Source organism: Passer montanus, unplaced genomic scaffold (genome assembly GCF_014805655.1).
Source record: "Passer montanus isolate IOZ18808 unplaced genomic scaffold, ASM1480565v1 scaffold14, whole genome shotgun sequence".
Lineage (NCBI taxonomy): Eukaryota > Metazoa > Chordata > Aves > Passeriformes > Passeridae > Passer > Passer montanus.
In genome coordinates, this window is record NW_024360941.1 from 5,126,810 (window position 1) to 5,148,904 (window position 22,095).

The 22,095-nt window shown below is 35.8% G+C and overlaps 1 protein-coding gene across 8 annotated transcripts in view; it reads right to left on the reverse strand.

Moving 5' to 3' along the window:
• Positions 1-22,095, reverse strand: part of MARCHF1 (membrane associated ring-CH-type finger 1) — a 193,965-nt gene that overhangs the window by 35,270 nt on the left and 136,600 nt on the right. For 7 of the 8 annotated variants that reach the window (XM_039700135.1, XM_039700136.1, XM_039700134.1 and 4 more), the window contains one exon: positions 10,603-10,653. In XM_039700135.1, coding sequence (XP_039556069.1) covers positions 10,603-10,653 — 51 coding nt within the window. Of the gene's footprint in view, positions 1-10,602; positions 10,654-17,842; positions 17,929-22,095 lie in introns of all 8 variants that reach the window. The other variant, XM_039700139.1, reaches the window with a different exon arrangement.

A 22,095-nucleotide genomic window follows, 5' to 3' on the forward strand; every position in this document is an offset into this window, starting at 1 on the left:
CCTTCCATCTCAGCCTCAGAGATTAGCATTAAGTAATTAGGCATGTCTTAAGCTACCTAATGAGGAAAGATGCAGACATCAGCACCAATAACTAATGTTGTTGGGTTACGTGCTGCTGCTGCGTGAAGGAACATCCCTCCAGACTAAGCCCCAGTGGAAAAACTGCTGAATAAACCCAGCCTAAGCATCACCTGTGGAATCCTAAATTCATACCTCATGATGAGCTCATTTCTTTCTTCCTCACAGCTCCAGGACTGTTACCATTGCTTCTTTTGGGATCTCTGCACTACAGGGGTTTGGCCTGGTCTTTAATGGTGGTCAGGTCAACACCATACAGTAAAATGAATTTTTACATCACCTTGCCACAAGCAATACCCTTTGAAGGGATAAGGAGATTGGCTAAGCTGGCCCAGCAACCATACAGCAAGTCTGCACAAGTTCAAGTAACTTTCAGCAGCTATTAAAGCAGGAAGCCAGCTAGACAACTCTTAAGAGAGCTGAAATAAAGCCAAAAACTAAACAAGCTCCTTGAAAAGCTTTTACACTTATGATTTGGAACTGCAGACCAGCAGAAAACTAATTCTTTTAAGATAAAAATTACATTATCAGTTTGACTACTTAAACCTTACATTTCACTTTCAACTGTCAAGAGGTCTGGACTGTTTCAGCCCTGCTCAGTCAAATTTACTTTCTAGTTCCCCTGTACAGGCATGATACTGTGTTTAGTTGTACATAATTCATAGGAAAGTTTATTTCCTTCAAAACTGATTTACATAAATAGCTTTTACAAAATTAATGCTTTTTATTATTCGTCTAAGCCCTATCTGAGCAAACATGACAACTGGCAGGCAAAAAGCCAATGCACCATTTAAGTCTTCAAAAACAAAGCATGACAAGTTATACACAAGATAATTCAGATTCTTACCTGTGACCAAATATAATTAATTCCATTTCTACAACTCTGTAACACAAATTTTTATCTACATTACCTAAATTTATATGCATTTATCTACATTAAATTAGCTTTTCATGGTAAAATCATAGATTCATAGAATACCAGTTGGATGGAACCTCAAAGATCACCTAGTCCAACCTTTCTTGGCAAAAGCAGTGTGGACAACATGTCCCATCACCCCGTCCAGCTGAATCTTAGAAGTGTCTGATGTCATGGGGAAAAAAAAAAATGAACTGATGGAGTGATTTCTAAAACCAAAAAGGCTAGTGTTTCTGATATTAATTTTCTGATGTTGATTTGCGTCCCTCACAGGAAATGAAGGCCCTTATTTTGTAAATAGGTCCACTCTTTGATTTACTCTTTGTAAATCAAATAGGAGTGGAAGGACCTGCTAATGTCAAGTCTGTCCTTGCTATAACATGTCATATGAATATAACAATTCACAGCTAGATGAGCTGTTTTTAAGAACCTGTAAATTTCAACTCATCTGGAGGCCTAGTCCAGACCTTTAACCCCAAACCCCTTTACTTTTTCATCCTACTCTGTTCTGACAGCAGTAACTGTATCTGCTTTCTGCTACCAGCACTTCCTCTAGGTTTATCCCAATTCTTTTGGCAATATTCCCTCTCTGCCATCTCTTTTACAAGCCATATATCCCAAACTAACTTTAAAAAAAATTAAATAATATCTCTTAAATCCAGTCTGAGAGCAAAGATATCTAAAGGGGCATTTACTTGGGTAGTGCGTTTACAGAGAGAACTGTGTATTTTCAAGGCATATCTGACAAACCAGAAGATGACAATTTGAATATATTCTGCTCACGTCTTATCAGCCCAGCTCTTTTGGGAATGTATATGTAACAGATGTTGGAAACAGTCTCAAGCAGACAGATCTTATTGCTGTAATCACTATCCCATTGCTATTTTACTATACAGCATACTGAATATTTTGAGATACTGTATTTAGTGAATAGAGGGGTCAGACTGATGCTGAGGACTCCAATTCCACCTGGGAGGCTGAATAACAACATTTTTTTTTAATAGTATTCCTTGAGTGAATGTCTTCTTCAGACAAGTATATTGCACAGCTCACTGGAATGGGAAAACTAAACAAGCACCGTACTAATTTTATCATAACAAATTACATCAGTAGCAAAATTAAATTTCAAAATAAAGCTGTCTCACAATTAATTTATAAGCAAGGCAGCTCATTTCTCTATGCCACCAGCACAAGGAAGAGGTCTAAGGGAGAATGCCAACTCCAGCTGATCAGGTTTGGCATTTCAAAAAGATTGTTAGGAGAGAGAGATTCCCCAGCCACCACCTTCTGCTGTCTCGGCTAGTTTAGATGAACTCTCTTGTCAAGGATAAGTAATTCAATTAACAGACATGACAGGGCACTCATCCATAATTATTTTTGGTATGTTGGTAGCGTGCTTTTCAAGCAGAATACTGGTAAATGTAAAATTTTCAGGATAAGCAAGATGATAATCACCCAGCAAAAGGGGACTTCAGTCTCACACACGGGTCTCTGCTAGAAAACCAGCAAAGTCAGAAAAAGGGGACAGAAATAAGTACAACTGGTGAAAACAGTAAGAATTTCAAAACAAGACTACCTTTTCTTAGGTGTTCAGGATCTGACAGAAGTTTCCAGATAAGAAAAAAATAATAAAATAATGAGTAAAAAAGGTCCTTAGAGGCCATCTGTTGCTTAACCTGCATGTTGAAACTAGTGCAAGAACATGAGTCAAGTTGTGCTTTTCCTAAGAACACAGAAGGGATCTGCTTCAGCTCAACAGAAAAGCTGAGTAAAAGCAGATTCCATAAGTGCAAAGAATCACATAGTGAGGGAGTGAAGCTTTAAATTGACAAACTAGATGATGTAATGGGCAGCTTATATAAAATGGCCTCACAGCTATCACTAAGGCTAATGAAACCTCTCCTGTCTCTGTTCTGAATAGAAGCATTTTCAAAAGGTGGTCAACTGAGAACACTGCGGAAGAAGAAAGCTGCAGACAATTGACGGGTGATAGGGCAGACAGGGAACATGTCTAATGCTTTTATTCTCCTGCTGAGTTTGCTCTAGTAGCAGTGCTGCATCACAGAACACTCCAGATCCCACCAGCCATTATAGTTAAAAAGCTGAAACTCTATCCTCTTTGAAAAACAGCACACAAAGGAATGGATCCCTTAGAAGATTAGAGCAATTTGTCTGTCTATAAGCTCAGCAGAAGACCCAGTCTGTGTATTTTAGTCTGAAAATTTCTGCTTTGTAAACAATGCAACATTCTGCAGAAAACATCCACCTTCAGGAACTTTTATGTATAACAATTTCCAAAACATGGTGAAGGTGACCCAAGGTGAGCTTATTTTACAAGCTCAGCCTTGATGGCAACTGAAATTTGTGTGCATGAGTTTGGCAGAGGGGGTTTCTCATTTTGGTTTGTTTGGCTGTTATGTTTTTCTTTCCTTTATTTGTTTCTTTATGATAGAGTTCCTGCTTTGTGCTCAGATTTCAAAGTTGTTTTAATCTGATTGATGTCTTTACAGCAACTGTTACATTAACAGGCAACTGAATTTCTGTTAAATTATCTTTCACAGATTTTCTGTAAATTATTTCTTGCACAATTCTTCTCCAAACCTTTTCTTTCTCTCCTTTCCTCCTTCCCCTCCTTTCACCTGTCTCTGAAGAGTAGGAATTAAGGAAAAAGTAACACTGAAGGAAGGAGCAGAAAAATCCTTAGGATTCTGCCAAACAACACCATTCAGCACCTTTCAAAGTCAGTATAATCAAGTTATAAAGTGGTTTGAAATCTAAAATCAAAATTGCAAATGGCAAACCCATACTATCATTTAAAAAAATGAAGCAAACGAGTAATTACAGCTTTAACTTGTAAATTCAATCAGCTTAAGTTGTTTTCTCCTGCCTTACTAATCTATGTTAATCTTTATTTTTAAGTTATGGGTTTGACTAAAAAACCCACTTTTTCTATAGGCATAGAAGCACTGCTAGCTAAGCTCTGAATTGTCAGATGAATTATGGTATTCAAAAGTCTTTGTATCGTAGCAACACAGTATTTTTCATTCATGATTCTCTTCAAGGATGCATCTTTCTGGTCATTATCACCTTCTTAATAAAAATGTTTCATACTTCTTTAAAAAATATATAGGTATTTGGAACAAAGAATGAGCTAGGTTTTATACAAAAGCCTCAGAGCCATGAGATCAGCAGCTTTTGACTGTCTGGAGGGAGCTTAAATGGAAATTTAGCCTATAGGAAAGGTGAAGCACAAAACCTGCATTTTCTTTGTTACTGGATTTTGCGGCACTCTATTTCTAAAGGTAGGCAGTACTCAGAGAGCCATTTAGAATTTCTGTTCCAAAGAGGGCATCTGTTTCACACACCCCTCTATCTGCAAGACTGAAACCCCCAAAACATTCCTATATCCTAAACAGCTTTCACTCAGGTGACATTCCTGCCATGCTCTCACAAGTGCATGTGAGTGCACACACCCACCATGCTCTTCCTTTGGTCTGCTGGACTGGATAAAATCCCATCTGTGAGGATACCATTCCTATGGTTTGAATAACTCCATCCTGGTGTGTGTTTGAAGTCTATTTCTTCCAGCCCTAAGGGAGGAGAGAAGCCTAAATGTGCCCAAGCAAAAGAGTTGTAGTAAAAATATTGAAATTACCCAACCAAAATAAATGAAACCCTGAGAATGCATGATTGTGAAAAACAAGAAATATTGTATTTTTATGAAGTGCAATAAACATAAACTACACGACCCCCCTAATTTTTTCCACTGTAGAAACAAAGTTTGCTTAATTGAATTTGGTTTTAGGACAAATATGCAAAATGTGCTTCTGAGTGCCATGGTGAAAAAACAAATGCCATGCAAAGATTTCCAGAGTATATCTGTAAAAGGTATGTTACAGATCATAAGTAATATTCATAATTATAGAAATAATTATAATAATTGTATGTAATAGGCATATGTAATAACTTGCGTGTTCCATTTACTGAAAACAAATCAAAGCTGCTTCTGTATGATATTGGCTATCACAAGATAGAACTGAATTCTGTGCTAACAGAAATTAAAATTCTATATGGGCATTACACAGTGAGTGAGCTTGTATAAAAACATTAAAATTGTGGCACAACACATTCCACACACATAAGCAGTTTTATCTGGATGTGTCAATGTGACACATATAGGTATACTCAGAATAGTTGGTATAAAGTCAATAACTGTGACTCTATAAATCAGAATCGGTAAAATTGTACACATTCTTGCAGACATACAATCACACATTTTTATGTATTCCCTCTCATTAGAACAACAGTTTATACCAGGTAAAAAAAAAGGTGAATTCAAGAGTAAACTGAATTTGAATTATTTTCTAACGGTTGTCCCCATGTATTTAACACCATCATATATTCATGCAATTTCATTCAGTTCAATTTTCAGGCAGACTTAGGTAAATTCTGCTGTCATGCCTTTTGTTAAGCTTATTGTAAGCAAAGAATAAATTGTATGGACAAAACCACAAAGCATTCTCTATACATAGAAATCAAAGATTCTTATCTAGGAGCTTAAGAATGTGCAGAAACAGTTACTATACAATGGATCTACATCTAGTTTCCGCCTGTTTTTTTGTGCTCAAAACAAATTCTGTTCTGATGAAGAAAATCTTTTCACTAACTTGTTTACTTTGCACTGTTTTCAGTAAATGAGAGCTAAGTGCTAGGTTAGTCTTCAGCTTTCATAATAATGACTCTGTTTATGAGCAAGAAGAATGATTTGATGACTAATGTAACATTTATACTCATATTTTAATGCCAGTTTTGTATACACCATATTATCTACTGTAAAAGCACTTATGAAGGCTGACATTTTATGCTTTACAAAAGCGAGGACTTTTTCTTCCTCTTGATTTGTTCTCTTTTTTTAAAGCCCTAAGTTTTCCCTCAGCTGCTCACTACAGTAATCTAGAACCTACACTTGGAAGGGATGGAGCTTCATGGTTCCTTGAAAAAAATACAACCACCAATCTGGAAGAGAATTTTAACTTGTGATTAGCATGAAATTGGCAAAGAACAGTAAGAACTATGGATCAGCATGGAGCATTGTAGCTGCCTGTAGCAAAACAGAAGGGGCCACACAACTGGTCTTTAGGATTCAGTCATGCAACAGGTTATCTTGGAAATGCTGCAGTCCTGGTTCTGGCAAACAAAGTCCACGGTAAGAACTTCTTTAAAAAGAAGACTTAAGTTCTTTTATGTTTTTTTCACCATAAAATCTATCAGGAGATATAATGTGCTCTCTGTTAGTGTCACTGCCTTAGACATGGTGACGTTTGGCCATTTACAAACACTTACAGTGTGTAATAGTGAGTTCTGCTTTAAGCTGGGTAAACCAAACTGCAATATAATACTCTTCATACAATCACCTCATATTGACAGAGGATGAAATATTTGAGAACATCAAAACCCAAGTAAAAGATTATTCCATTTTAATGGAAGAGATTAAACGGTAATTTATAACTATTGTAAATATTGTATTACTTATTACTATTATACTATTACTATTATCATTATAAATATTGTATTACTTATTACAGAATTTGATGCCCTGTTTGTGAAATTCATTTCAGAGTCAAAAACTGAGTGATTCAGATCAACAATCAATACATTGGAAATGATAAATTTTTCATCTAGATTGGCATCCTGGTGCCTTTTGGTTTTCATTTGTATCTTGAAGGAAGCCCCACCCAACACAAGAAATCAGAAATTGCTAGCACAGAGTAAAAACAATTATTTCCTTCTTTCTTTCCTCTATTGCTATTCATATTCTAAATTAGACATGTGAATATTATCACACAGAATATTCCAAAACAAGCACCTTGCTTCCTGATATAACTCAACACAGTTTTATTAGATGGAAGCTTCAGAGACTTGTAATTAAAAAGTGTTCTAACACCTGCTCCAGGCTTTTGAGAAGTAATTGAGGCAAATCAAAATTCAGGCAATTTGCTCCAAGTCTGATTTTCTCTGCACTGAAAAATAAGCCCAAGGTTCCCATCAGAGAATTTTAGATCTTGCTGCAGAGATAGCATCCTTCTCTAATGAGCTCTTGAATCATAATTAACATACAGAAAGATAATTACAGTATTTTAGAACCATTTCTTCCAGAAAGCATTTTAACATAACCATGCAGCCTCAGAAACACATATAGAGCATAAAGTCTACACTACTGTAATTCAGACACAAAATTTGTTCCACTGGTTAACCACAACAGAAAACAATGAATCCTCCAGATCCTTTTCTGACCACCCTTCCTCTTGAATTATACATCTATTTTGGAAGACATAAGAATTTTAATGAAAGAAGTTAGTGTGAAGAAAACTAAGCAATGACAAATAGATAATGAATGATCAAGGTCAAGTTTTTAATTTACTTAGATTTTAAACACATGCAGATAGGATAATTTCAACTCTGAAATCTGTACAATACTATCTCTTACAAAGAAAAATTAAGTTCCTTCTGCTGCCAGCAACATAGGAAATAGGTGGAAAAAATTTCTAATGCTTAAGAAAATAGTAATGATTTAACATCAACAAGGCTGGTTCATAGCTCACATTTCCAAGTGTTTCATATTTTTGTTTATGTGCATAGGTTTCTTTATGTAGATAGGTTTTGAAAGCCATAACTACTAACTAGGGCTACATTTTGTCAATACAAGGTAATGTGAAATACTGATCAGTCCAAAATATGACTTAATAATCTAGTTATTAAATTATTAATCATATCTAATTAAGTGCTAGCAGGGCAGAACACAAAAAGATTGTTTATTTATTTATTGATTGAACAGAAGTGCAGCAAAAATCAGGCACTGATACATTTTCCTAATTGTCTCTGATTGGAAAACTAACAGAAGCAGTTGCTTCTGGAGTTTCAAGGGAGTTTTCTTGATATAAATAAATAAAAGGCTGAGCTGAACGAACAAATTCCCAGGTTCACTGAAGAGAGCCACAGCTGTCAGTCAAATATTTTAAGTTTTGTTCGTCCATTTGCCTTAAATGGTCTGTCACTGAAATTTTTGACAGAAAATTACATGCAATAAGAAAAGTCCTTGCAACATGCTAAACTTCTACACTCTCAACAGACTGCAAAAGTGGATGGTAAAATTGAGGTGTTGGTTTCCACACACACACACACATCCACCCATCTTGGGAATGTTTGATTGTAAAAACCTACACTGAATAGATACATACTAAGCAGTATCTGTAAAATACCAAATCAAACCCATTCCTTCTCATTATAACTAGATAAGACATATTCAGTGTTCAACAATTCAGTTTAATCTGTAATACCAATAAATTCAGACTTAAAATTCATGTACCTATCATGCAAAATTGCCCAAGCATACCCTGCAAACCTCAGGTGTCCTCTCCAAATAAACAATTTAAGAGCATTATGAAATAAGAATCTGCATTTACAGAATCTGTGCTGTATTTCATTTCACAAATAGGTTGGTACAAAATCCAGCGGTATCTGCTCTGGGACAGGAGCTCTACATCCAGCCAAAGGTGGAATACACAAAACATGGTAACTATTAAAATATAATTCCATTTGACTCTTTTTAACTTACACATACAGGCAAATGAAAACAGTCAAAGACAATGTTTTGATGACACTAATTTATAGCTTTACATAAAGACTATCTAATTTTTCTGCCCATTAAAATTTTTGTTGTGTGCAAGATCTGACATTGCACAGAACACAGTTCTTGCCTTAGGCATGTATTTTATCTGGCCTAGAAGCTTTCAGTCTTGTTTTGAAGTGGAGTATTTTTTACTATCACTTTCTGCCATGCAATATTAACCTGCAAAGTCAGGTGTTTGCTTTTCTGTATATATACACACACACATATAAAAACCTGTTTTACAAAGAAAGCATTTCAAGTCAGACAACAAATGAAACTGGAATTCCAAACAAATGTCTTTCAGCATTTTAAAAACTTCATTGGCATGTAGCTTCACATAGAAAAACTGATTCAAAACAATGCATGATGCTATACATCAGAAAAATATAAAGTACATGACTGAAAACCTGGATTTTTAGCTTGCAACTAAAACCAGTGCAAATATAACTTTCTAATAAGCAACTATACTGATTTCTGCAGAAATCACTTCAAAGTAAATGCTAGTCACTGGTATGTTTCTCATGTCAGTGAATGCTTTGTCACAGTGCAACCCATGCACCTGTCTTTAAAAAAGCAGAAAAAGTAATATCAATTCATAATAGATTTACAGTAACTATTGCTAGACACTTGCATTTTAAACTGGTAATTAAAATAATTAATACAATTCCTGGTGATCAAGTTTGCAACCATCAAGTTTGTAAGCATAGTTATATGCTTATAGTAAGCCCAGAAGAGTTTCAGCTATATCCTCGATATATTCTACATCTTTCTCCCTGCCTTTTTCCATTCTTAACCTAAGAGAGAAGAACCTAACATGGAACTAGCATTTTAACTTAAAATCACAGCTGAGGCTTGTTGACTTTTTTTTGTTTTATGCTCTGAGAAGAAAAAAGTTTCACAGTGGGTTCCCCAAAGACAAAAATATTTTGGGAAGAGGTTTAAGGATAGTATGCTTGCCCTAAATGCAAAATATTTAGATCCAAACATAATGCACAGCAGATGTTTAGGTCTGGATTTAAAAAACCAAACAATTATCTTTTACCTCCTGTACATCCTGCATCTTTGGCATAAATTTCAGCCACATCTGAACCAAGTGCTTGCCCTAAATGCAAAATATTTAGAACCAAACATAATGCACAGCAGATGTTTAGGCGTGGATTTAAAAAAACAATTATCTTTTACTTCCTGTACATCCTGCATCTTTGGCATAAATTTCAGCCACATCTGAACCAAAAATACAGAATAAAGGGGGTTAAAACCAACTACAGTAAAAAATCACATTTTGCCTTTTCTAAAGTTTCCCTTCTCTTTCCTAAAAACCAAAAAGCATCTAGATGTAAAGTCTTGGCTTCAGTGAACCATATATCCCTGTAAAAGGAATTCAGAATTCAGGCTGAAATGAAGACAGATTTATAGCTTTGCACACTACAGCTGTTAGTATTTGGGTAATGCAAGAGGAGAAAAATCAAGCAGCAATTCTATCTTAAGCTGAAGTACTAAGGTAACATTAAACACTTGGGGAAAGCAGGTGGAAAAAAAGTGCATGTGCTATTAGCTTATTATCATTATTACACATTTCTCAGTAATGACTAATTGTATACTTACGATAGAGTTTACAGGGTGAGCTGTAAATAAGCTATAAATCTATCTTAAGCTGAAGTACTAAGGTAACATTAAACACTTGGGGAAAGCAGGTGGAAAAAAAGTGCATGTGCTATTAGCTTATTATCATTATTACACATTTCTCAGTAATGACTAATTGTATACTTACGATAGAGTTTACAGGGTGAGCTGTAAATTGCTAATGCTCAGCAGCAAAACTTTAAAATCTGATTCTTATAAATAAAACACTACATAAGAATAGAATGGATTAAGGTATATTATATTTAATTACCTAGTTTTCTTTAAATTCCAGAAAAAGAAAATAGATTTCACATACCTTTGAAATATTACTTGATCGACTAGTGGAACGCCCTGGGGATTTGTCATTCTGGAAAACAAAATTAAAATATGAAAAAAAATTATGTAATTTGGATTTTACCTAATCTTTTCTGTGACTGTGACTGCACAAAGGTTCTCTTCTTCTATTTTTCTTTAGTTTGGCTACCAACTGTAGAATGGGAGACAGTTCAAGAAACAAAGCATCACAACAGTCTTGCAAATTACATGAATAAAAGTTTTTTAAAGTTCTGTAAGAAATTAATGCTTGCATTTAATTACTGTTGGTTTATTTTGCAGTTTTTTAGAAAAAACATTTTGAGTCAAAGATCAAGGAATCATCAGAGCTTCTCATGTAAACTGGTACTTATGTATGGAAACACATTTTCAATGATAAAAACTTCCCAGTTACACTGAACATACTCCTGCTTGAACAAAAAAAACCAACCAAACAAAAAAACAAACAAAACAAAAAAAAAGTAGAACTCATCCTCCAGGTAAATTAGTGCTACTAGATGATTTCCTGGACAGATACATGAAGAGAAAAACAAATTGTGACCATGCAAAGATGCAGTTCACTTTAACATCTCCTCCTCCAACCCCTCTCACTCTTGCGAACCACACACACACACACACACACCAAGACCACAGGCTGAAGTGCATTAATAAAGCGACCATGCAAAGATGCAGTTCAGTTTAACATCTCCTCCTCCAACCCCTCTCTCTCTTGCGAACAACACACACAAACCAACACCACAGGCTGAAGTGCATTAATAAAGTGCATGCCAAAGAGCTGCATTTCCACAGCACATGGTTGTTGTGGGGATTTTTCTAGACATCCAAATGAGGGAGTGGAGAAGGGGTTCAAACATTTCTTCAGTATTTACACTTTCCTGGCAATTGATTCAGTTTCATTTACACTGAAAAGGGAAGACATTGCAGAAACAGGGCTCATCCCCTTAGTAAATGCAATGTATCTTAAGATAATAATGAAAATATTTTTCTCAGCACTTGAGAATGTAGGTTCAAACACTCAAGTGAAACATTCACATCCGCAAGACTGATTTTTACCTACAAGGAGTTGAGTTAGATATCATGTGTGTCAGATAACTGAGATACCTAGGTCTGTTAGAGAACCTGCTTGGAGGAACAGGGTGTTGAAACCCAAAGCAGAGCTTTTGCTTCTGCAGCTTTATTTGCAATTCAAGCATCATGCAAACACATACATGCACACATGTCCACAAGAAGCTTTCAACTTGACTATGACCCATCTCTCCTCAACCTTTATTCAATAAAACTACAGAAAAATACAGAAGGTGCCAGCTACCAAAGACTAAATTTCCTCCTCCATTAACATAAATAGTCTAGAAATTAGTATTTCCAAAATACTTTGTGGCACAGAACAGCTCTGTGGTGGCAAAATGACAAAAAAAAAACATTGGGCAACTTGTTAGCAAACATTTAACCACTTTTATTTGTCATTTTTGTAGTAAAAAAGCCACTTTGCTCTCAACCCGAGTAAGCACATCCACAGGAAAAAATAGTTTTTAAACTACTTGCTTCATATACCTATTTATCTTTCTTCCTCCAGACTATAGATGGCTTATGTTTTTATTCCATCCCTCAGTGAAATAATTTTTTTTTGTACTGCAAACATAAATATCCTGAATCATCTCTCTTTCTACTTTATCTTCACTAGGACTAAGTAGCACAATGGGCATTTGTTATCAAAACCAAGCATCACCGAGTTCCCTGACCACACAGCACTCTACATTTTATTCTATTGTAGAAACTAAATCTCAGGAATTAACAACCTTCAGGTTTGTTTGTAACTCCTTTTTTAAAATTTATTTTTTAAAGAACAATTTAGAAAAAAATAAATTATTCATGTTATGCATTAATTTCTTACATTTTGTCCTTGAGGCTGGGCCCATTTTGAACAGGGAATAGATGATCCTTTCTGACCTGAAGTATCCTGTGATTCAAATATTACTTCTGTGGTATATCATCCACTGTAGCTTTGGTAATAAATTCATAATTGCTTATCCTTTCTCAATGACATTAAATGTATACAGTTTTGAATGTCTGCATTTATATCCACAGAAAACATACTTTGGATATTCTGGGTACATCATTTAGAGTACCTCTACTTTGACCTCAAAATAATAGAAGTTATGGACCCATGAAATTAGTTCCCATTTTGTGGTTAGAAATTATGAACAGGGATCACAGCTGAGAAACTCCCTGCTAAAAGCATGCAGCCTTTATTGTCCATCCCTTGGACTAAGAAATACTGACAGCATAGTGAACCCTGGAACTCTAACTTCTTTTCTTTCGACAATCCATCATTCAAGATTAATTTTCAAAATCTGTTCCTTGACTACAACTCTCCAGGCTTTTTACATGATTCATTCTTCTCTCTGGCACATTATCTCCTTCACTTGGTTTACAAAATTCTGACTCTCCAAACTGAACATTCACAGCATCCACATTCTGCAAAGTACTGCTCATACACTGAATTGTCTAAACTGAGAGAAAGAGTGCTGTCTCAACCATTCTTTGGAAAAACAAATAAATTTAATCATCATTACTAGGTTCAGGCATTTCAGGGTGATCTATCATGAAAACTACAGTATAAATAGAACAAAAAGTGTTGCACTAAATTACAGTACATAAATCAAATAGAGAATGCCTCACTGAAGTTCCTATTCAACTTGCAGAACTATTCATACAACAAAAGAACAGAATAGGAAAGTTATAGCAAAATCACTTTGGAAATGTGTCATTAAAGACTGTCTACGTGCTTCTGTTTTGATGATTTATGTTTACAAAGAACTCACAGTGTTATGAATAATTGATTTTTGTTATAACTATGTGAAGAGGAAATGCAGAATGCTTTTCCTACAAGCTTGTTAAACAGTAAGATTATATTTTTTGCAGATTCAATAGTAATTTACATCTTAAAAGTTACAATGAAACATAGAATATGCTGAGTTGGAAGGGACCCACAAGGATCATCAAGCCCACCTCCTGGGCCTGCACAGGACATCCCAAGAGTCCCATCATGAACCTGAGAGCATTGTCTAAATGCTTCTTGAACTCTGTCAGGCTTGGTGCTGTGGCCATTTCCTGGGGAGCTGTTCCAGTGCCCAAACACCTTCTGGATTAAGAACTTTTTCCTGATATTGAATCTAAATGTCTCTGACACGGCATCAGGCCATTCCCTCAGGTCCTGCCACTGGTCAGCAGAGAGGAGAGATCAGTGCCTGCCGCTTCTCTTCCTCTTACAAGTTGTAACTGCAGTGAGGTCTCCCCTCAGTCTCCTTTTCTCCAGCTGAACAGACCAAGTGACCTCAGCCACTCCTCATACAGCTTCCCCTCAAGGCCCTCCACCATCCTTGTGGCTCTCCTTTGGGCCCTCTCTAATGCCTTAGTATCTTTTTTCTGTTGTGGTCCCCAAAACTGCACACAGGACTCGAGGTCAGGCTACAGCACTGCAGAAAGACATAACCAAAGGATTTAACCAAACACATGTATATTTGAAATATCTACACATATTTTTGTGCATCAAGGAAATCACATTCAATTTCCTTAATCTTTGAATCAGATTATTTCAAAGAAAATAGCATTCACCTTTCAGAATTACACTTCTCAGCAGGAATTATTTAATGTCTGTAAAGAGCATTTTTGATCTCCGTGACTGAGTTTTCTAAATTCACACACACACAGAGTTCTGGCCTTTGAGCAAACTGAAAACAAGATATTCAGAGAGATCTCTCAATAAAATTCTTAAACTGTGTTTTAATCCAGTCAACAAAGTAGCAAAAGAGCTCCTCCCAAGAGTCCTCCTGGACAGGCACAAGATTTTTGGGTTGTCTTATATATGAAGACCACATTGAAATGCCTCTCCTTATTACCAGATGTCCTGTATCACCAATATCTCATCTCCTATATTCTATGCTACAGCCTTCAAACACTCATCATGTATATTTTCTAAAATGTTTTGGCTGAAAAGTAAAGTTCCTTTAACTATTCTACTTGAATATCGAGAAAAATCAGGTTTTGTTTGTAAATTTCCTATTAATTAGGTTTTACCAAGATCACTTCTACAGATATAATTGAAAATGTAATTCAGCCTTCAATATAAATTCTGGGAGGCAGACAAAGGAGAAATAACACCACAAAATTTCAGATTATGACATGTTAATAAAAGTGCTTTGGGAGGAATTTTCCATGTATCTGTCCCATCACATAAAAACAACAGAAAAAAAACCCCTCCCTGTATGCAAATGATAATTAAAGTAATTAAATATAAGTGCAAAATCTGTTTTTTTACAATAGTAAACTCCTGCCCAAACTTCATTTCAGCCCAAAACTGAGTTTTTGAAGTAACATTATTTTCAGGGACCATCTTAAATCTAAACCCATTAAACTTTCTAATACTTAGATACAGCTTCTTTTCTTTTCTTTTTTCTTTTTAAATTTACAAATACGGCTTATACTGCCTATAAACACATTTTTGTTTTTAAAGCAAGAGAATAAAACCCTGACTGGGCAGAGGAAAAGGTTAGTAATAACACATTTCTAAAATACTGCTGTGAACAGTTCAGGCTCTCATTATAAAGAGGAAAGTAGGAAATTAGCTAGTTGCTTTCTGGCTCATATATAAATATTCATATGCACGGTTAACGATTTTAAGTCCTGCTGGGCAGCACAGCAAATTTTAAACTAATCCATTTGTCTGGTTTCTTTCCTTAGCTGCCCCTTGTTTGCTCTGGCTATGAGAATCACTCGGGCTGACCCAAGCACCTTGCTAATGAATTGCACTTCATCGCTCTGAAGTGAGCACGAAAGCATCAAGAATTCACCAGAATATCTCAGTTCATAGGAGAATCTTAAGCAACAGCTTTTCCCACACAAATACAACCAACGCACCCTCCAAAAAACCCCATTCACAAAATATTTTGTCTTAGTTTTCTTTTTAGTCGACTGATTTTTGCATCCCAGTGGTGCCACATGCTGCTTCACACATCTGCACACAGCCTTGGAGTACCACACATGACTGCAACAACAGATATCCATGTGTAAATCATGCCACATGATGTCACAAAAATAAATGCCTCCTAAATGTAAGCACAACACAGGCCGAACACAGTTCTGCCTGCCTGAAGTGCCTTTCCACATAGTAGCCCCTCACTGGATCTGCACAGGAGCCTCCTCTCAGCACCTTTTCACTTCTAGAATTCTGAATAGGAGCAGAAATTGCTTTCCCTTTATGGCCTGATCTTAAGTAGGATGATCTTAAGAAGGAACATCAGTTGCTGAAAGAGGAGGAGCTGACATTATTAAAACCGATGCACAGACTGGATACACTTATTTCAGTATCTCAACATGAAAACAAAAAGAAAAAAATCACAAACCAGGCAACATTTGCTTTAACTGTTAAACAAAAACGCCAATGCCCATAATTATCTAAGACATAAACACACTGTAATTACTGAGCATCATGCATAATTTTACTGGAACCCAGAATTTTTTTCAATATGACAGAACTGCTAGATTCAAAGTGCCAAGTGACAGGAAAAAAAGCTCCCTGTGAATATTAAAGACCGTGATACAGATGCAACTTTTAATTAAAAGAACGAAGTACAGACAACAGTAACGACTAATAAAATTAAATATCAAACAAAATACACTGAATATTACCATTTGTATTATTCATATATACTGCATCACATATATATAAATAAAACATCTAAAAATAAATAACTATCTATTGATCTATTTGTATGAATTGATGTGTAAATGTATTTACTGTGTTCTCTGCTACTGCAAATACACAGAGCCAGGATAAAGCTGTCTCCCATGGTGTGGCTATTGCTACTAAAAATGACTTCAGTTTCTTGTGTTGGTGTCTATGTTTTTAAAACAAATACAAGCATAACACTGTTTTTTAAAAATTATTTATGCCAAGAAGATAATGGTAATGTTACTACTGACAGAGCATATACCCTTCCTCCTGGCCAGTTTGGACTTGGAAAGTCTTTCTCCACGGGAAAAAAGAGGGGGAAAATCAGCTGCTGGTGATAACATCCTAACAAATTCAGAGTAACTGGCAATTCCTAAACAGGTTTGATGTGGAAAATTTATGTTCTGAAAGGAAGACAAAGCAGACTTTAGCTCTAAAATAATACTGAGAAAAAAGCTTATCATAAGCTGACAGTTACCTTTTATTTTTCATGCAATTATTGTCTGTGCTCTTACATATTTTATCTATTCGTTCATATTTTCAAATATTCAACAGATATATAATTCCCCTGAATCATACCACCAAATCACCAAGTATAAAATTATTGATAATCAAATCTATATTTGAAAATGTAAAAAAAAAAAAATCTATCTCCCTTCTTTGTAAACAAATCACTAGCTTATTCTAAGACATTTTAACTCCACTAAGAAGTTCAACATTAATGTCAAATCACCTACAAAGTCACTAGGGGAAAGGCAGAAGAAGATGAATCTAAACAGACTGAAGGTATCTGTTGTAAAGCACAACTGTGCAAAACCAGCTAATTGTCACAAAAAGTGTTGTTGAGGATGCTGAACCATTTCAAAATGCCATTCTGATTGTCATCTGGTGGAAACAGACTACATATTCCAGTGTGACATAAAAAAAAATTAGTTTAATTACCTTAGAAGTTATATATTTGCCACATTACCATATGGGTAGGAGAGTACATAGAGGAACCTATCTCTTCATGACCTATTGGCTAACTTTATTTAAGAATAATGTACAGGCTCTGTGTATCTAAGAAATCCTTGTTGCCAGATTTGCAGCACATAAGACCACAAAAATTTTACATTGGTACTTCCCCTGTAATAAGGTTCAGAGTTAAACATTTTAGGAAGTTATCCTCTTTTTCAGCATTTTATCCTCTAAACAAAAATTTGCAATGCCACCAACTGCATGGCACAGACATATTGCTGTGTTACTTATGGCTGCTTCTTGCCCTGGTATATCTAGTGTGCTAGATCCCTATCTCCATATCAGTCTCAGTGTGTCAGGGTTTTTTTCAGGGTAAGTTGCTAATAAGCATGATAAATACATCAGAATCTGATCCACCATCCTTTTGAGTTGAAAATGCTAATCACACTTTAATGAGGCTCAGGGCACTTTCCATCACAGGCCAAGATGAGTCAATAGCATGCTTCCTGTTCAGGCTTTCACAGTGATGTTTTACCTGCAATTCCTGCAATTACATGCATATCTTCCATGTTTCAGCATTCAGTTACTTTCTCTGTGTTGCACAGATATCCAAGGTCAAAGCTGTTTTCAAATGGGAACAAATGCACCATTACAAAAAAAAAAAAAAAGGAAAAAGGCAGCATTGAATCAGCCTTGAAACAAAGCACAGGCATGCAAAGAAAGCAGTCAGAAAATATTGTGCTAAACACTCACCTGATGTAACTGAAATCCCTTTCTCAGATTATAAAAAGAGCCAGATTTTAGCTTGCCACATGTAGCAAAAATGAAAAGTTCCTGGAAATCCTCACCCAAATTAGAAATTAAATAACCACGAAGCTGGGAATTTGTTCAACACAAATCAGTTAACAGACAATGTGTGTCACGTAGCTTCCCTTGACTGATCATGAGGTAAGAATCTAGTCAGAGGCTTTTATTGGAAAATCATTTTTGGCAGTGCCTACTACAAGTGAGAATGAGGTTAGTGCTGGTTTTGGCTAGGACAATTTTCTTCACAGTAGCTGGTATGGGACTGTGTTTTTGACTGTGCTGGAAACAGTGTTGACAATTCAGGTATGTTTTGCTTGTTCATAGAAACAAGTGCTAATAAGAAGTTCCAGTATTTGCATTATTCCACACAGTGCATCCCAATCTGACAAACGTCTCCACTTAGCTCTACCAGGAGGTGAAACTCTCTGTTGCTAAGGATAGACTTGGTCAATAAGCAGTACACTGCTGCATGGCAACAGCTGGGCACAGTGGATCTTTCTGCTTCCTTGGTTCAGAGCAATACATCAGACTGAACCTACTGACACAGAAGTTTGTGGCACTCCTCTTTTCAAAAAAAAAACAAACTCCATCTCATAAGGGACAATTTTCTTCACAGTAGCTGGTATGAGACTGTGTTTTTGACTGTGCTGGAAACAGTGTTGACAATTCAGGTATGTTTTGCTTGTTCATAGAAACAAGTGCTAATAAGAAGTTCCAGTATTTGCATTATTCCACACAGTGCATCCCAATCTGACAAACGTCTCCACTTAGCTCTACCAGGAGGTGAAACTCTCTGTTGCTAAGGATAGACTTGGGCAATAAGCAGTACACTGCTGCATGGCAACAGCTGGGCACAGTGGATCTTTCTGCTTCCTTGGTTCAGAGCAATACATCAGACTGAACCTACTGACACAGAAGTTTGTGGCACTCCTCTTTTCAAAAAAAAAACAAACTCCATCTCATAACACCCAGCTCAATTCCAAATGACACAATCAGAGACTATGGACAACAGTATCCTAACCACTTTCTAGGTTAACATACTCTAAACCCCCCCCTAGTTTCACATGATTGTTTTCATTCTTTAAATAGATGAAACCAAAAATTCCATCTCATAACACCCAGCTCAATTCCAAATGACACAATCAGAGACTATGGACAACAGTATCCTAACCACTTTCTAGGTTAACATACTCTAACCCCCCCCTAGTTTCACATGATTGTTTTCATTCTTTAAATAGATGTCAAATTTTTATACACTGCTAGCTTCACTCACTGAATCCATCAGCTGACTGACAATACTTTAACATTAAGAAAAATCACAAGTATCTAACCCAGGGTTGTTCTCTATCATAAGGCATTCTAAATTACTTAGTATGCAAAAAGACACATCGAAAATAGTATCTGCCCTTGTTGACTCAGTAACTGTGTGATGAACACCATGCATTAAACACAGCACTGTATGAAAAATCTAGTAAATTTAGCTGCCCATGCTCTTCAGATTATAACTTGGCTGCCTGTTTTATCCAAAGCTGACCACTTAGCTAAAAATTAAAATCTGCAAAGGCAGAAACCGGACAAGTGAAGTTTGCCATTATTTTTTTATTAAATCATCACAGAGAAAAAGCAAGAAAGACTATAACTTAAAAATCAATAAACTGCTAGTCAGTACTATAATGATATACCCTGGCATTACCAAGATGTACGGAATACTATTCACAAAGGGTACTAAATAAAAAATACAGAGGGATAATATTAATTACTGAAGAAAATATGAAAATAAATAAATAAATTTAGGAAAAAAAAGAAAAAGGCAAATATAAGGGAAAAGCGATGGAATGAAAAATAAACATAGGAAAACGTGTCCCCTTTTTGTCAAAATATGGAACCCTATAAAGAGTTTTTTCTACTCTTATAAATGTTTTATCTATGCACACAGGCATTTTAAAAAGCTTGCTCTTTAACACAAAAGAGAAACCTACTGGGAGGGTGAGCAGTTGCACAAATTCTTCACTGTTAAGTTTTTCACCAGTGAACTGTGCACTTACTGACACTCAATACAAGGCTCCAACTTCTCTGACACATAGCATCTGTAGATTCACTTGTCACATTTAGAAACACAGCTTGGCCTCCAAACATATTATTAATGTTTTTGTTTTCCACTGCTATTTGCCAAGTTACTTCTCTTCAGCAAAAACACAGAGCTTTTAATTATTATTGTATCAAAGTCTAACTGTACCCTGTTTAATTTCCACCATATCACTATGTTAATCAGAGCACTTTAGCTAAAACAGGTAAGCCACAGAATCTGAGATAGCTTTCCACATCTTTTCTGCTACTTGTTTGCTCATTTTTAAATTACCTGGCAACAACCTGCATGATTGCACAAACACTTGATTTACATTTATTTAATACTGGAAACATGATATGGGGATTTTGTGGTTGGGTATGGTTGATAAAGATACCTTATCTTGGAAAACTGAAAATGTTTTATACTTCTTTTTCTTGACATTTCTCAGCTATAAAAAATGAAAAAACCCACCATGCCTTTTTTTCTCCCCTCTAAAATACAAATGCAATTAACAGCCTGCAGGTTTTAATTTGTCAATGTGTTTTTCTAATGTAAGACTAACAGTCCAGGTTAATTTTATTACTTCTGGACAGGTGTGAAGTGTCACTGTATGTTAACCAAGATATGTCACTGTACAGATCTTGGTTTCAGATATGAAATAAAGCAACTCCTAGATTATCACTTATTTTCACACCACATTACCCTTTTTAAATGGGTGTGACATATAGAACAAGAAAGTGAAATAGAATCCTCCTCACTTTGACACCAAGCTATCATTTTGTCTCTCCCTGGGACGAACAGAAATGCAACACAAATTTCACTGCAGCACTCTAAAATCAAATGGGTCTATTATTTACACATTACTATCATTTACAGATGATGTATTTAGGCATTTCCATTCTTAATCAATAAAGATCTGTCTTTCCATTTTGTCTTGTACAACATGACAGTATTTTAGTACACTGTAATCCCCAATCTGCTCAGTGGATTTAGTGGGAAGTAGCTGGATTTACTGTGGGAATTGTGCAGGAAAAACAACAGCATTCTCAAGAGGTTCAAAACAACTTTTTCCTGCAAACTTTAGACCATTCTGATGGAATAAGGCACTTCCCACCTGATGGTTTTGAGCCAATCAACCGTTCCTCTGGTCTCCTTCAATATACTAGGCACTGTATTTATTTTCCTAACCTCCCAGTGCAAGATGCAACTTTGCTTTTCCATAAAATTCAGTGAATTTGAAGAAAAAACTTTTCACTGCCATATTGAACTGATAGTTTGTTCCATTATCAGTCTGGATGCTCCCAAACACCTGGTCTCTGCAATTCTCTATTGTAAGAACACTCCTGGTGGTCAGTGTAAGTTTCAGCCAAGAGTTTTAAGTCCTTTACAAGTAAGTAGATGTGGTGCATGGACCATGTAATTTGACTTTATTTCATAAGATGGTATGCATTCCAATTTATCTTTGTTAAGCATGAAAATATGCTGATTTTTAAACTGAAAAGACCAGCTAATGCATTGCAAAAGCTGGAATTCAGGGATCACTTTGCAGTCTGTGTTTTTGTGACCTCCTGGATTCCAATGAATTAGAACCAGAGATGAAAGCCTCTGGGCGGTCAAGTAGTTTTCTAACAGCCAAGTGTTTATCAAAGAATAAAAGTTTAATTAAATACACAAAGTGCCTCAATTACAATAGAGCTATAAAACATTACTTGATTATGTCGTGTATGTTCAATATCACCCCTCTCATATCTGCTACGCAATTAAAGTTTTGTCTTTATGTTGCACATTGGTGGCCAGGACTTCCACTTCTGAATATGGACAAAAAAATCATAAATGTTACCAGCTGAGTAATTTATTTTGTACCAGCAGGCCCTGTAAATCTTGGTGCTATGGGCTTAGCATGTCTGAAACCT